Source organism: Pyrus communis, chromosome 15, assembly GCF_041283825.1.
Source record: "Pyrus communis isolate YQ-2024b chromosome 15, ASM4128382v1, whole genome shotgun sequence".
In the NCBI taxonomy this organism is placed as follows: Eukaryota; Viridiplantae; Streptophyta; class Magnoliopsida; order Rosales; family Rosaceae; genus Pyrus; species Pyrus communis.
The window spans coordinates 33,951,625-33,969,253 of NC_142579.1; the positions used below are offsets into that span (position 1 = coordinate 33,951,625).

General features: G+C 35.3%; 3 protein-coding genes across 7 annotated transcripts; all 3 read left to right on the top strand.

Moving 5' to 3' along the window:
- Nucleotides 1–3,429: 3,429 nt before the first annotated feature.
- On the top strand, nucleotides 3,430–5,489 carry LOC137729510 (polygalacturonase). Its single transcript, XM_068468477.2, is given in 5 exon segments — nucleotides 3,430–3,885; nucleotides 4,004–4,293; nucleotides 4,764–4,902; nucleotides 4,904–4,993; nucleotides 5,109–5,489. Coding segments are annotated over 5 exon segments (1,194 nt in total). The 3' UTR covers nucleotides 5,328–5,489.
- A 2,244-nt stretch (nucleotides 5,490–7,733) lies between these two features.
- Nucleotides 7,734–9,592, top strand: LOC137725717 (polygalacturonase-like). The gene is made up of 4 exons (XM_068464524.2): nucleotides 7,734–8,239; nucleotides 8,364–8,653; nucleotides 8,880–9,108; nucleotides 9,322–9,592. Exons 1-4 carry the CDS (start codon nucleotides 7,760–7,762, stop codon nucleotides 9,538–9,540), a joined length of 1,218 nt encoding a protein of 405 aa, XP_068320625.2. The 5' UTR covers nucleotides 7,734–7,759; the 3' UTR covers nucleotides 9,541–9,592.
- A 4,039-nt stretch (nucleotides 9,593–13,631) lies between these two features.
- Nucleotides 13,632–17,531, top strand: LOC137732461 (Ankyrin repeat family protein). Of its 5 annotated transcripts, none has more exons than XM_068471804.2 (4): nucleotides 13,838–14,190; nucleotides 14,509–15,053; nucleotides 15,403–15,812; nucleotides 16,207–17,531. In XM_068471804.2, exons 2-4 carry the CDS (start codon nucleotides 14,570–14,572, stop codon nucleotides 17,071–17,073), a joined length of 1,761 nt encoding a protein of 586 aa, XP_068327905.2. In that variant the 5' UTR covers nucleotides 13,838–14,190; nucleotides 14,509–14,569; the 3' UTR covers nucleotides 17,074–17,531. The 5 variants fall into 5 exon arrangements, with proteins under 5 accessions (XP_068327874.2, XP_068327905.2, XP_068327898.2 ...); XM_068471797.2 differs by having other exon boundaries at nucleotides 13,838–14,169; nucleotides 14,488–15,053; XM_068471812.2 differs by having other exon boundaries at nucleotides 13,838–14,169.
- Nucleotides 17,532–17,629: the final 98 nt, after the last annotated feature.

The following is a 17,629-nucleotide window of genomic DNA, read 5'->3' on the forward strand; positions in this document are numbered from 1 at the left end:
ATTTAACAGACTATCAAGTAATAGCGAGAGTTTGGTCCATATCCATACCAAATTATGTACCGAAAGTAAGTACGTCTGTTAAGTTAACAACTTTGATAAGCATGATTTCTCAAGCCAATTGCTTGCTGCTAACAAAGTATATACTTGACCAAAAATCAAACTAAAAAAAAACTGTATTTGACGACCCTAGCTACTATATATATATATATATATATATATATATATATAGTACTGCTACTGTAGGGGATTTCCTTGATTAAGGAACTAGTATCTTAATTAGTAGATGGGCATGGTAGCTTTCCTTTCCAGCCTTCTGAATTTGGACTTGGAGAAGGGGCTCAATTTAAAGAGCTAATCCCAGTCCCAGCCATGAATTGATCTCGCTTTACATTTGTTTCAGCTGTAGCCCTAATTTGCTTTCCGGGCCTTATGACTGACATCAAGTTTGAACAGAGATTGGAGCCCGAAAACTTGACCCCACCACATTCCCTCCCGCGCCACCCCCCCCCCCCCTCCCCTTCTTTTTTCCCTCTTTTTCTCTTAAAATAACATTAATATTTTAATCTGTTGCAGTTAGAATTATAGCAGATTATGTATATATGACGAGACATAGAAGATCTTTTCTGTTAGTGATTGTATTACTCGAAGAGCAAGTTTCTTATTTCATAGAATTCCTCAAGTCCTTTTCTTCTTCTCTTCTCCTCGTCGATCTCTCTCCCTTCTTCGCCCTCTAAATTTATACAACATAATCATCCTGTATATTTCTTAGGGTTCTTTAGATTTAAACCTTTGCAACTCTTTAACTCTAGACAAAAACCCACATATATTATAACTTCTAAATAAAACCCAAATTTTGCAAGGGGCTTTCTACCATAGTAGTGAAAAGGAGTTGAGCTATTGCATGACGGCGTGGGTTCAAACCACGTTGGTGGCTAATCTAACATTTAATTTAACAAAATCTACCGTTTAACCAAAAAAAAAAAAAAAAAAATTTAAATATGATGTCATGTTTGATAAAAGATGTCCATGAATTTGTGTTTATTTACAAAATCATGCCACCAAATTTCCTATATGTTTCTTTTAGACATTTAATTTGTTTTATATATTTTTAATTTTGTGTGAACTCCTCCAATCCAAAACCTAATTAGATCAAATATATACGGACATATATTCTACATTTATGTATACTAATACCATAAAAAGAAGTAGGTAAATTAATTTTGTTACAAATTTAAAAAGTAGGCACATTAATTTTCATAGTAGGTAAATTATTTTCATATAATTATACTATAGGTAAATTATTTTCATAAAATTAATTTTCATAGTAGGTAATTTTTTTTTTTGTAAAATTAAACAATAGATATTGTTGAAAATAAACACTAAATTAGGTATATTCAAATTGAAATTTATTGTTGAAATTAAAAAAAAATTCCAAATTAATTCCTCCACCTAGAGCCATATTTCATGGCTACAAGACCTTGCCAAATTCAATGCACGTGATCAATTAAAACAAAATTACAAAAACTTTTCATACTGGCTTAGATGGTGTATATTAGGGATCCAAAAAATATAAAAACAGACACACAAATTTAATTGGGTAAGTTGCTTAGTTGGATCCTGATCATTGGGTTTTATTCAAATAAATATTATATGAGTTTGGAGGGGGAAAGTTAAATTTTCAATATTTCTTATTTTGTTATTAACCCCAATAATATCCCTCAAAAACTAGCTTCCCACAAAATAATCATCTTATATATTTCAAACTCTTTACTAAACAATATTTTTTAATAAAAATATATTGCATGACCCAATTTGCTAACTTGAAGAAAGTAGCAACTGACCTTGCAAATATACAAGGTCAGTTGGTAGTGCAAGGTCAGTTGCTAACTAATTCTTCAATTTACTAATTTCATTGCTACCTCCATTGAAGATGCATTTCTCCTACACAACATAGCCAGGGCCGTCTCTAAGATTTTAGGGGCCTTGTGCGAAATTTATAAAAGCGCCCCTCCTTAAGATAGTCTTAAAAAATGTAGGACAATGTATTGACGCTAGAAAACAATCACTTAAATCAAAACAAAGTTTAGCACTCACTGATTGCAAGTTTAAAAATGTTATTTATAATAAGTAAAAAGAGCTACATACATAACGTTCACTAAGTAATCAAAAGCAGTTCAATCTTAAACAATCAAACAAGAAAACAAACTTCAAAAACTCTAACTTTAAAGTTTTCACTTGAATATGTAACATTATTATATAATAATATTGAAAAAATACCGTCTTTTATGGTGTGTTATTGGCACTCAAAATATCTTATTGTACTCTAAATTTTTATATTTAGAAAGGAAAAAAAATTACGCTTATAAGGAGTGTAAGATGAGATTTTAAAGTGCTAACAAAATCAAATTTTGAATATAGAATATTATTTCATAACAAAATCAATTTTAAATATGGAATATTATTACATATAAATATTAGGGGACAAAAATTTTGGGGGCCCCTTCAAATTTGAAACCATGTGCGACTGCACCTTTCGCACCCCCTCCACGTCCCCTTTGAACATAGCAAATCTAACTTTACTACCCAATTGCTACCTCCATTGGAGATGCCTCAACTACCTCCGTACCTCTTTATGATAATGGTCGTAATACACGTCAAACTCTAATTTATTTGTAAGAAGAAATAACTCTTTACATTTAATAAGCAAACTATATATTTTTATATTTAATTTAATGAAAGCTAGCCCACGATCAAATTCAGATAAGGTACAGCGGTCCAGAAGATGCATTGCAAGCTACCCATGCCTTTGGATCTCATTAGTTTTTCCCTGTAAGTTCCTAATTTCCCCGTGTCACATATATGGCTCATAAATCATGAACATATACAATTACGCTTCACATATATGAATATCAGAATATGAATACGTTCAAGTGTAGTATACTCAAAAATATTCCTCTCTGCTGTAAGCCACCCTAGCAAAATCCTTGCCAACATGCTCGATGCTCCGGTTCTAAGAATTCCCACGTTGCCTCTTTGGAGACATATCCAGTTTCACTTGCATCAAATATTTGATAAACAATGATATATAAGGGTTATATATGAATATATTTACGCACTGCAATACGTACGATTCATGGTTAGCAGTTTATATATGAAAAAAAAAGTATATATAATATATGTATACAATGGAAACTTGATCTATAGATGATGATCATGTGTGATTATTCGATCTAATTAAAACGACACAACTCTTTCTGTACCACCATGTATCGTACAGTACATATGATCATCACATTAATTGTTGAGTGCACCATAACAATGGAGTAACATTTAAGTTAGCCAACTGTCGGTCCAAAATACAAATCTCAATTCCATCTATATATAGGGTCCAATTCTGATATTACAGTTTCATCCTTCCATCAAGCTCTTATGGCGCCTAAGATTGTTGTTATTTTGGTGTTTTTGATATCCTTGTTTGAATCATCGTCAAATTACTATGCAGTGGGTGCATCGTACAATGTGGCTAGCTACGGTGCAAGAGGAGATGGGAGAACAGACTCAACCAAAGCATTTCTTAGGGCATGGTCATTGGCATGCTCGTCGACAGCTAGGGGCGGAGCCACCTTGTACGTTCCTCGAGGCAGTTTCTTGATAAAGCCGGTAGTGTTTAGTGGCCCATGCAGAAGCAGCAGAGTTGTGTTTCAGATGGATGCGGCGGCTAGTCTAGTTGCCCCAACTAATTATTGGGAACTTGGAAACACGGGAACTTGGATTTTGTTCATAAGGGTCACAGGGCTCCTTGTGTACGGAGGGACCGTTGATGCTAGGGCAAATTCATATTGGCGATGCAGGAGATCCGGCAAGAGTTGCACAGCAGGATCAAGGGTACGTACATATATATATCTAATCATACATATATATATATTAGATATATATATATATATATATATTCAAATTAATATTTTAATACTTAATTAATTATATGGACGTTGCATGCATGCAGTCAGTGGCGTTGTATTGGTGTAATAATGCGGTGGTGCGCGGGTTAAGAATGATGAACAGCCAGATAATGCATATGGCGATCGACAACTGCAAGAATGTGGCAGTGAGAAACGTATATATAAGAGCCCCAAGTGGAAGCCCAAACACGGATGGCATCCACATAGAAGCTTCGACGGGGGTCACCATCACTGCCTCTACTATTATGACTGGAGACGACTGCATATCAATCGGCGAAGGCGCCAAGAATTTGTGGATTGAACGCATTGCCTGTGGCCCTGGCCATGGAATAAGGTAAACATGACAGTCACACGCCTACGTATCAATATATATTGTTATAATTCATACTCAGAAGCCCACGGGCTTAGTCCCGAATATTAAACTTTTTAGTAACAAGTGTCCAAATATGAGTGGTTGGGATAAAACAGAGGTTTATGGTCCAACTTAGCAGATCAGTTTAGAGATTGTTAGTGTTTGTTAGTCTGTCTTGAGAGCTAAGCAAGGTGATAAGTTGTATATATTGCTAGCTCGCACTTTGTTTTATATTAGTCAATTTATTCATACAATTACAAAGCAACTATTATATTCCTTTTCTCTTTTCTCTACATTTTTCAAATATTTTAATGTAGTTAATAAAATTTGTCATGAAATATTCATGGGCTTTCACGTATAAAAAAAACCCAAATGAATTTCAGTCATCGATCCATGAGTACCGTTAATGTTTGAAATATGACGGTAACAATTTCCGTCTTATGTATTCACAGCATTGGGAGTCTTGGTGCATCTGCAAATGAAGATGGAGTTCAAAATGTGACGGTAACAAATTCAGTCTTCACTAAAACCCAAAACGGCGTACGGATCAAAACATGGGCAAGAGCTAGCAATAGTTTTGTAACAAACATTTCTTTTTCGGAACCTTATCATGAAAAACGTCGGCAACCCCATCATGATTGATCAAAAGTACTGCCCTAGTAATCAAGGCTGTCCTCGTCAGGTAACCAATCATATTTATTTCTGCTAGGTTGTACTAATTAATGTTTTCCTAAGTATTTGATTAGTTGCCAAGGTTTCCATTTTAATTAATTTGTAATCTACGTACGAATGTACAGAATTCTGGCGTGAAGATCAGTAGAGTTACGTACACGAATATAAGGGGAACATCTACGGCGCCAGTAGCCATGAATTTCTTTTGCAGCCCTAGTAATCCCTGCTGGGGACTGAAAGTGCGAGACATAAGGCTTACTTATTTCAAGGCAGCAGCCAAGTCCTACTGTGCCAATGCAGGTGGGAGCAGTAGCGGAGTGATCATACCAAGGAGTTGTTTCTGAATTCTCAAATCATAACACACACGATAATTAATAATATTAATGTCCTTTCCCTTTCCCTTGTCGATCTATATATGATTCCCAATGTAAACTACTGTTTAACTACTGTTATTTTTATATTATAAGAAAAAAAAGAGGTTTGTGTTTGTATATATAGACTCCAAGTCTCCAAGCCTTGCAAGTTGCATTTTGCATAATTAATATATAAATTGTTCATTTCCCTTTCCTCAATTCAGTTCAGTTATTCTTATAATAATATCCAGTATTTCTTTCAGCATAAGTTAAAATCGGCAGATAAGCTACTAGCATTTAGTTATTAATCAACGTCCGTAACATGCACTTAATAAAACATTCATGAACTTGATGATGATTATGGAGTAGTGTAGATAGATAAAAATTAATAAAGTCGTGCATCGTAATTTTTATTGGCTCCCTAACTTAATTGAACCGTTTCACATGGTTGCTTACAACTCAAGCTTCTTAACTTGTCCTCACAAATCAATTATCTTTATAACTTAGTTTGATTAATTTGAAGAATAAGGTTGCATCTCTCTACTTTTCGGATTACAATATAGATAGCTATATTTGGACCTTTCTTTAGTTAGGAAATAAAATCTAATGTATGGAGTTAGGAGTTTAACTCTCCCCGTTATCAAATTGTAATACACAAGGCTTAGAATGTTAATATTTGAACTACTGCATTTACTGATTAGACTTACGTCACTTACGAATAACTATCAAATACATGTAGATCCCACATGCACAATTAGAGTCTATTTCCGTTAGAGAGATAACTTACATGTAATCCATATATTTGTTGAAATAGCATTATTCGGTGTAGAATGTCATATAGGAGATACTAATTAATTCACGATAAGCAAAGTTTTAAAAGGCGCTATGTGCTAGTCGGAAGGCTAGCAGGGATCTAGCGCCTAGGTGTCTAGGCTAACCCAAGCCTAGGCAGTTTTTTTTAATTTTAATTAAATTTATTATTTAACATATAAATAAATGTCTGCTTTACTTTAAAATATAAAAAATGTATTGGGATATATAAATTGCAAATAGAATGACAAATAAATTATAAAGTACTAGAACATATTCAAAATATGAGGATCCAAGTATTCAACAAGTCTAACAAATTATTGGAAATAAAATGCAAAAATGGAAGGTGCCTAGGCATCTTTAGGCACCCTTCTTTTTTTTTTTTTTTTTTTTAATTCCTATGAATTAATAGGGATGACGGTCAGTCACCAAGTTAAAAATATGTTGTACATTGATTCACCCCTTTACTATTGAATATTTAGTTATTCATATACATGTATACAAGTATTAATCCACCCCCTTCATGAAGCAATGCAATTACGTACTTCTGAAGAAGTTTACATGAAAACAATGTATGCGATTAAGAATTATAAACCCAAAAAGCATTAAAGGTTTGATTGAAGTCAAAATGGGGTGCAAAAGAAATGATGACGATGATAAACATGTATAATATATATTTACTATTTAATTACGTATGGGATGAGCAAGAGCATATGGCCCATGTCATCTATGTTTGGCAGCCACAGATTAGTAATGTGATAGAGGTGAGAAATGTCTGTCCTCGACCTCCAGTACAATTCACACAGTACGTACGTAGTGTTAGCTTAATTAATTAAGTTGTCAATTAATTCAGTTAATCATGATTTTAGTAGAAGGGGAACTAATAATATTGACCTGTGTTTAAGGCTGTTTGATCGGCGACTTCTCCGCCAGCCGCTGCTCCGGGTTTCTTCCACGTGTCACGTGGCAAAACTGAGATGGATATATGAACTCATGTTATACAAAACCAATATATACGTATAAGATGAGCGATATATCTCATTCCTTACGTACGCAAGTGCCTTGCCAGATGGGAAAGCCCTAATAAACTAGGAAAGATCACTTCGATCATATATCATCACATGCATGCTAATAATGCCATTTGCCCGTCGCCTAATAATCTCTCTCTTTTCTCTCTCTCTCTCTCTCTACTGCGCGTATATATAAGTATAAGCTGTCACATGCATTATGCATATATGTCTCATGTCTCCGTACATATCACTACCTAACACATGTATCTAACCCTAAACCCTAAAGCCAACGATCGATCGGCGACGTGCAAATACAATAATACTTTTGGATGATTTGTTAATTTTATCATATAATTAAGCTGCACCTGCACTCCACCATTTTATAATTACCTACGCTGACTTTCTCTAATATATACATACATATATGATATGAATATGTACTGGTACCTATAATGGAATAATAAGCAACTATAAATACCTCCAAAGTACGGCTTCTTTTTCAGCATCCAAACCCAATCCAATTACTTATACCAATTAATTCCATCGAAATCATATATATTTTATATCCAACCCCACATCTGAAGTACTTATAGCATCACAAAAATGGCCTATACATCAAGCTTCTGCGGCAACATTCATAATTATTATGTAGCAGCAGTAATGCTGTTTTTCACGATCAGCATATTGTTCTTGCAGTCTTCCAATGCAGCGGCAGTTAGCTACAATGTGATGAAGTTTGGTGCACGAGCAGATGGGAAGACGGACTCGACCCAAGCATTCATAAAGGCATGGGCATCGGCGTGCAGCTCCGGGCAGGGAAATGCTGTCATGTACATCCCCAAAGGAAGGTTCTTGTTGAAGGCTGTGGTGTTTAGAGGTCCATGCAAGACCAGACAAGTTACAGTTCGAATAGACGGAACCCTTGTGGCCCCCACGGACTATAGGGCTTTGGGAAACTCAGGCTACTGGATTTTATTCATTAAGGTCACCGGACTTCGGGTCCTCGGTGGTTCCCTCGATGCCAGGGGGGCTGCATTATGGGCTTGCAGGAAATCCGGTAAGAGTTGCCCTGTGGGAGCTAGGGTAAGTACGCATAAATATGCACTTTTAATAATAATTACACCAAACTAATATAATATATATATATATATATATAATTAACATAATATTAATAAAATAATAATAATAATAATATATGTATGTGCAGTCTATAACGTTCAATTGGGCAAACAACGTTCTGGTAAGTGGTTTAATATCGATCAACAGTCAGGCAACCCACCTTGTAGTCAACAGCTGCAACAATGTGGTCGTTCGAAACGTGAAGCTGATCGCTCCGAGTGAAAGCCCAAACACAGATGGCATTCATGTGCAGGGCTCTACCGGAGTCACCATCACGGGCAGCATCTTGCAAACCGGAGACGATTGCATATCAATCGGTCCAGGCACCAGAAACCTCTATATGAGCAACATCAAGTGTGGTCCAGGACACGGCGTAAGGTACAGTCGATCAGTCTTATTTATTTACAAGTTGGGTTTATTAAGTAACACAAACTTGGGATGGGTTTAATTAGCATGTGATATTGTAATGGACTCCGATGTAGAAAAGATTAACTTAATTAATAACCAGCCTAAACATTGATTCACAAAAATAGCTTAATTACGAATTAAAGTAGTGTCTCTCATGATATCTGAATGTAATCTGATGACTCTGTATCTAATGCAGCATTGGAAGTCTAGGCAAGGATCTCAAGGAAGATGGTGTCCAAAATGTAACCCTAACGAATGCCGTGTTCAGTGGATCAGACAATGGAGTACGAATAAAGTCATGGGCCAGGCCCAGCACTGGCTTCGTTAAGAACATTCTCTTCCAAAACATCATAATGAGGAACGTTAAAAATCCCATCATCATTGACCAGGATTATTGCCCCAATAACCAAGGCTGTCCTTCTATGGTAAAGTTAATATCCTATATTATATTCCCTTAATTACATATCTATTAAATTAAATTAAATCCAGATGGCCCTTTGCCGCAATGGCGGAAACCTTGTAAGGGCTTATAAGAGTTAAGCTACTTCTAATATTACCAATTAATTTTACGGTGAAACCTCAATTTTCTTCATATAATAAACAATCTAGTTAGCTTATTAGTTTTTCTGTTGTTGTAGAGTTCGGGTGTGAAGATTAGTCAAGTGACATACAGAAACATACAAGGGACGTCGGGAACGGCAGAGGCAGTAACATTTTATTGCAGCCCTAGCACTCCATGTACAGGGATTAGATTGCAAGACATCAAGCTTACATATCTGAATAAAGCTACCACGTCATCGTGCAAGAACATTGGTGGAACCAGCACTGGACTGCTTATGCCAGATTCTTGTATATAGATAATTGATCTATATATTATTAAGGGAATTATGTACGTGTGTCGTACGTGATTTTACAACAGCATAGGACATATATCGATCAGGTTGTATGATTGTATCAAGATTAATTACCACTTTATCAATGGTGATGGATTTGCACACTGACATGGATGCAGTTATTTGTAGAGCTTCCATGGTTGAGTGTTGCTTGGAGTATATCAATCCTATTGAAAGTGGATATATCTCTACGTATCGATTTTCTGAAATATTGTAATGAGTTTTTGTCAAATTAATTAATACCGATATTGTATCAGCTTCATTCCCATCACAAAGAAGAAATTAAGAAGGTCTAGTCAAATTAGGATTTGATACAAATTTTAATAGATTTTAAAATAGGTGTAGTCAATTAGGATTCTAAAAGACTATCAAAGATTTTGAAATCATGGTGTTGTCAAATTAGGAGTTAAAAGGATTTTAAAAAACACATCCAAATCTAGAGGTAGTCGATTATGATTTTAAAAAAGTCCACAAATGTCTAGGTATGGGCGAGGGACTTTGATAGATTTGAGGATGGGTAGTGTAAATACCAAATGTCATAAAAAACCCAACCCTCTCCCTCTGATTTATTTTCACCCCATACCAAATAGAAGATAAAGTAAGAATCTGCCAAAATTTATATAGAATTGTAGAGTACCTATTAAAATCTTTTTAATTCTGTCACGTAAAATTTATTTTTAATCAAAATCTTCTAAATCCAAATTGATTACAAGTTGCATCCGTATTTGATGATGCAAGATTAAATAAATTGCAAATAGGAAATTTTCTCAAATATCATATGAACTTATATAACATTTTCAATTTGTATATGAACTAAATTCTTTTAAACAGTTTGTTATACCGATTTTAAGCAATTTGTCATAAATTATAATATATATATATATATATATATATGTTCATATAACGTCCTTCACTGCAAATTATTCAATTTAAAACTGACCATTAAGGCATTAATTAATGAACCCATGTAAAATATGGATCCAACATCGCTGGTCAACTGATTTTCAACATAAAATAGATATGGATTGATCACTGGTCAAACGCAATTTAATTAGAATAAATAGAGAAATCAGCAGTACAGTCATCAGATTGAAATCGAATGAAGGTGATGATCTCAAACATGCACTTTAAGTAATTAGATGATAACTACGGAATCAGCACGTACGATCAAAACTTAACCTTGATCGTTTGAGATGATGATATGCTGATGCTTATAATTTGCACACAAGTTTTGAGGGTATTTGGGGATTTTTTTTGGATATTTCAGATTTTTAATTGCTAATTTTTATTTAGAAGTATAAAAATTAAAAGTTTAACGATTAAAATCTTTGAAATATTTAACTATTCTATCACACCGATACTCCGAAATACTCAAGAATTTTTTGTGTTATTTGACCGACTGGCCCTGTTCTGGTAAGAGAATCATCATCATGTGTCGCACACGAATGTCCGTAACCCTATTTGACTGGAAAGCAAGAGAGAAAGAAATAAAAAATGGAGAACCGCCGCGCGCAGTCTCGGATCTTGATACTCAGTCAAAAAGGACTGCATGCCTAACTAATTGTATAATTACATATGCCAATGGCTATGTCATCTTCCTTCAACAAACATTAGGTACATGTCAACTTCATAGTTTGCACACAGAGTCACACACATATGCCTTTTTTAAACTTAGCATTAAAAGATAAAATACATATGTGAAATGAAACAAAAGTAGATTAATCTACAAACAGTTAAAAGTTTAATGTTTTTCATTAGGTTAAATCAAATTAAATTTCATATATTGTAATCTACAGTTAAAATTTTGGAAGACTCCTAAAAGTTTAGGTTTGGAGAGAAAGAGGGGTTCCTCTTTAATCTCATATTTGTAATGTACAATATAGTAATGTTAAAGAAACTAAAATTTTAAATTAAATTTACATAATTTAGTTTGAAAATTTAATGTTCCTAGCATTATCCTAATGTATATTACTAGATTACAGAGCAGCTCATGTTTCTCTCCAAATTGTTATACTATCTATTTGTCTAATTATCATTATCCTATACAATATCCAAATTGTTTTTCTATTTGCCTACGTAATTGTGAGACCTACGTCATTGACCTTTATCAAGTGCCAGCATAAAATTCAGATCTATTATGGATTTCGTGGTTCTAAATTGATAAATCAAGAAATTTAGACCGTTGAAAAGAGGGAGAGAGATTCGAACTTTGATTCATGTAAGTTGAGCCAATAAGAGCTGTAGGATTGATGAATAATTCAATGCAGCTGGCAGGCATTATCAACAAAGTTCCATTCATCAAATTCCTTCCGACTTTATATATTTTCAAACTTGGGATTGAAAATTCAAATGGATTCTTATTCACATTTTTTTTTTTTGTCGAAGATTCTTATTCACATGCTTCATAGTACCATACAACATTGGCCTCAACTCTCTTAAGCCATTTTAGTTGTTGTAAGCAAAATAATTAATTGTTTTTGTAAACAACTAAATAATTAATTTTCTATTGACTTCTTTTTACCCAGCATCTCCAATAAATATGTTAATTTTTTTATTCAAATTCTTAATTGATGGTTGATGTGTTTATTTTGAAGCATGCTATCAAATTTATTTGTATTCCAACTAGTATGTTAATTATTATTTTACTACCATAAAAATAAAATAAACAGTAAAATATTCTTTAAAGCTTTATATTCAGGTCAATTATGGGACGTTCCAATTAAAAAAATAAATAAAATGCAAATTAAGGTAGTGTTGAAATTGACGCTAGAAGCCTTGTTGCCATTCCAGGTCTGCTAAAGGACTATTCGGTTGGAGCAATATTTACTGTCAAAAGTGATTAGTTGATATTTTACTTAAAATTTGACATCTCTTTTGAAGATGCTCTAAACTTTGCAGTTTGCATATTGTTTCGGGTGTGCTCATTGTACCTGACACAAACTCCTCATTTAGCCATGAGGATCTGTGATTTGTGGACATATATAGATTGAGTACTGCCGGTCTGCCACTGCTATTCGATCAACTACCAATTTATATATGTTAATTTTAAAGGAAAAATAATAAAAAATGTTTGAAAATTTTGAGTTTTAATTATAAGAACAAAATAAAGGGTAAAATGAATAGTAACATGATTGATTTTTTTTTAGTGTAAAAATGTGATTTTTCGTTAAAATGAACAGTACAATGAGCTTTTCGTTAAAACTTCTTAATTTTAAAAGGAATTTGAAGTCGATTTTTCATTCTCCACTTATTCTTTGGTTTTCTTTTCTGTATTGTTTAGCTCTCCGTCTGCGGAACGAGCCGTTTGTTCTTTTAACTTGTTCTTTTACCCTTTCGTAGGGAAGGGACCTTTACCACGTTGTGGCCCGGGGGTGCCCACCAGGAGTGTCTCCACACTCCACATGCCATGCATCTTCTGCAATTTTTCTTTTTTAATATACTTATATTTGTTGCTATCACCACTTATTCGTTGTGTATTAACAAATCTTTATGTTTTAAGGATACTGATTGATCAACATATACAACACATATACGTATGTATATATATTACTTCCCTTTGCCTCTACATTAATTTTTTTATTAAATAATAGATTTGTTAGATTAAATATTAAATTAGGAAGCCGACAAGATTTGAATTCACCATGGTGCAAAGACATCACTCCTCTCCACCACTGTGGTAGATGGTCACTTATCCGCTGTATTAATTATTAATTCTTTGTGTGTGTGTGTATAAAGTTGGGAATGATTCTTTTCCTCTTCAATTATGGGGATGCACATGTATCATGTATCCTTCTTTATTTCTTCTTCTCAATACAACTCTTGCAAGACAAAAACAAAAAAAAATCTATATTATCTCTAATTATTATGTATTTGTCTGATTATTTATCTCACTGGACTGGAGATATTTGATTTGGAAAAGAATAAAGTCCTTTTCCCCCTTTAAATGTCAAATACTGATCCCTTGATATATGTCCATTATTGTGGACGGATATTCTTATGCATATGGGTACGGCATGAATGGGGCCAAGTAGAGATATACATCTCACCCTAAACACATTCGTCGTTTTTAATAGAAAAAACATTAGCTATTTAGTAGTATAGTCTAATAGTATTACTCTTCATTGGTAAATAAAAAATTTTAAATTCAATTATCGTCAAAAGTAAATTTAAACTATATTATTATGTGATTAAACACACTCTAGTCGCTTTTTATTTTTTTTATTTCTTATTTTTTTATTTTAACTCACGTATAGAAGACATTATCTTTACTTGGAAGTAAAAAGCATCATGGGACTCTCCTCCACTGAGTCTCCTCTCCCGAGTATCATTTATGGAATTATAGATGGTGTTGTCAGCAGTCGTTTGTCCTTGCTGTTTGTCTCCTTGTAGAATCTCGATTCTCATGTAGTTTTGTACGAGTTGAGTAGAAAAGAAATTTGTTGGTGGGGTGTGGTTCTTGTGTTACTCATTGATAAGGTGATAGTGATGATACCCCATCATTGATCAAAGTCTCAGCCTTTGGTTTTGGGTTTCAGCCTCAGCCGCATGGTATCTAAAGGTTCTAGCTTTTCGGATTCAGAGCACTAGAATAAGGTATAAAGCTTCACAATCAAGGTACTTTGTAATTGGTATTCAACTTTTGTTTCTTGTCATCTGTTGGATTTGGATTTAGATTCCTTTCTGGGTTCTGTTGTTTTCATTATTCAACGGGTTTTGATATTCCAAATTGGCGAGTTTCAGTTTGGTTAAGTAGTTTTTTGGATCAAAGAACTGGAATTCCAATAATTAAGTAGAGATTGGAAAGCATATTTCTTGAGATGCTATATATCTGCAGAATTGTGATTATTAGTTTACTGTAAGGAAATAAATTTGGTTGAAATTGTTTATCTGGTTATGATCATGGAAAAGTAGAATTTGAGATTTGAGAATCAGGATTCTGAGGACTAGGAAGTTGGAGTTTGTTTGAGATCAACCGGTTTCTGCGAAATTGGTCATGGAGAGGCAGAGCAGTTTTCAGGCTCCAAGGATGGAAAAACTACCAAGTTTCAGTGGGGCAATCGAGCAACAGTCAAGTTCTCGAGGAGCGATGGAGAAACAGAAGAGTTTTCGCGGGTTTATGGAGAAGCAGAAGAGTTTTCGGATAGTTATGGAGAAGCAGCTGAGCTTTATTGGCGGTGAACGGAGGAGGAGCAAAGAGTCACCGGGTAAAAGAGGTGATTCCCAACTCCATTTGGCGGCTCGAGCAGGGAATTTAGTTAGAGTCAGAGAAACTCTTCAGAATTGTAACAGCACTGAATCAATTGGTTTATTGTCGAAGATGAACCAGGAGGGAGAGACCCCCCTCTATGCCTCAGCGGAGAATGGGCATGCTGAGCTTGTTGGGGAAATGTTGAAGCACATGGACCTTCAAACTGCATCCATCGCCGCCAGAAATGGCTACGACCCATTCCACATTGCTGTAAGACAGGGCCATCTTGGTAAGATAGTAGTATGAATATCCATTTCATTTGTTGAAATTCATAATATTTTAATAGAAGCAGTTCTATAATATTTATTTCATATGCAATGGAAAAAAGGAACACAATTTTTGTAATTCGGTGTTACAGAAAAACATTTTATCTTCTTGAAGCTGGATTTTGAAATGTTTCTGGACTGTGCCTTCCTCACTCACATGCACGCGTGCGCGCGCACACAACAGAGAGAGACTGTACTTGTCACCTTATGCGTCTGGTGACCTATAAGAGCCTAATTATGTTTAGGAGACTATCACATAATATTCCTTCGTCATATGCATCATTATGATTTGAAATTGTTTCTTTCTTTCAGAGGTGTTGAAAGAACTTCTGCACGTGTTCCCAAACTTGGCAATGACCACAGATCTATCGAATTCAACCGCCTTACACACAGCTGCTACTCAGGGGCATATTAATATTGTAAATCTCCTTTTGGAAACTGACTCAAATCTTGCCAAGATAGCTCGCAATAATGGAAAGACTGTGCTTCATTCAGCAGCAAGGATGGGGCACTTGGAAGTAGTCAAGTCCTTACTACGCAAGGATCCAAGTGCTGCTTTTAGAACTGATCTTAAAGGCCAAACTGCACTACACATGGCCGTGAAAGGGCACAATGAGGAGATTGTGCTGGAGTTGCTGAAACCCGACCCCTCAGTTTTGACTGTGGAAGATAACAAGGGAAACAATGCATTGCATATTGCCACAAGGAAGGGCCGTATTGAGGTGCTTCCTCCTTTCTTTTCCTTCAATTTTATTTACTAACCTAATGAAATGTATAATATCAATGATTCAAGTGTTCATCGTTTTAAATCCAAATTTCTATACTAGGTATGGGGTCTAGCTTCCATTTGTATAGGTCTTGAGAAATCATGTTAAATATTATGTCCGTGCTGATATTTTTACTCAAAATGTATGCTACAGCTTTACTCTGAAGAATGGTTTGGTACTTTCATAGTTGGTGCTTAATTGGTGTATGATATTTGTATGTGGTAATGGCAACACCTGTAGTTCTTGTATGTGATTTCGAGTTCATTTGAACCGAACCAATCTGAAAATCTGCAAGTTAGCTGGTAATATAATTTTGTTTGCTCAATGTTCTCATGTACTTCATGTGCAGAATGTACGCCGTCTGTTGTCCATAAATAAAGAGGGTAGTAACATCAATGCAAGCAACAAGGCTGGAGAGAGCCCCCTTGACATTGCAGAAAAATATGGGAGTCCAGAACTTGTGGCCGTGTTAAAGGAAGCAGGGGCCACCAATTCTAAAGACCAAGGAAAACCTGCAAATCCAGCAAAGCAGCTGAAGCAGACTGTGAGTGACATAAAGCACGATGTCCAATCCCAACTTCAACAGACCCGCCAAACTGGTGCCAGAGTCCAGAAAATTGCAAAAAAGTTGAAAAAGCTCCACATTAGCGGCCTCAACAATGCTATAAACAATGCCACTATTGTTGCCGTGCTGATTGCCACTGTTGCTTTTGCAGCCATATTCACAGTTCCTGGCCAATATGTTGAGGAAAAAACGACAGGGCTTACGCTTGGACAAGCGCACATAGCAAATAATGCCGCTTTCATCATCTTCTTTGTATTTGACAGCCTGGCGCTCTTCATCTCCCTGGCTGTTGTGGTAGTCCAGACATCTGTGGTGGTGATTGAGCAGAAGGCAAAAAAGCAGCTTGTGTTTGTGATCAACAAGCTCATGTGGCTAGCTTGCCTCTTCATTTCGATTGCTTTTATTTCTCTGACGTATGTGGTGGTGGGCTCACACTCGAGGTGGCTTGCAGTGTATGCAACAGTAATAGGCAGCACAATCATGCTTACTACCATTGGCTCCATGTGCTATTGTGTCATTTTACATAGGATGGAGGAGAGCAAAATGAGGAACATCCGGAGAGCTGAGAGTAAGTCTCGTTCATTTTCTATGTCTATGGCATCAGAACACGAGATTTTGAACAGCGAATATAAGAGGATGTATGCGCTCTAAGTTTCATTTGGGAGAAATGAAACACAACGGATCGGGTGACCTGTGGCTTCGCTAATCCGATTCAGATTTTAAGTATCTGAATTGATGTGAAGCATCTATCTCTTAACCTAGAAATATGGAGTATATATGAAGAAAGTAAGAGTTTCGCGGTTGAGCAAGTAAAAGGACGACACATATATCTGCTTCATTCCTCATTTGTGATCTCTCGATGGTTCTTCTGTGAGTGGTATGTGGTTACCGTCTATGCTATGAGTTCAGACATCCATGGTTTGTTTGATCCTTAAGGGCTGTGAGCCTGTGAGGCTGTTGCAGATACCGAACTGAATGAATGTTCCATGCCAAGTTGCCAACTGCTGTTCAAGTATTACAAGATTATAGATTATCTTGTGTTGTCTGCAAAGTATTGTAATAACAGTTGATCTTTATAATTAATAATATCGACTACCCTTTTCACATCATATTGTTCAGTTCGTCTCTTTTGTTTTTCTGCGTTTATCTATTGATCGGAAACAAATCGGAAATAAACTACGAAGCCTGAAGGAAAACAGACAGGATA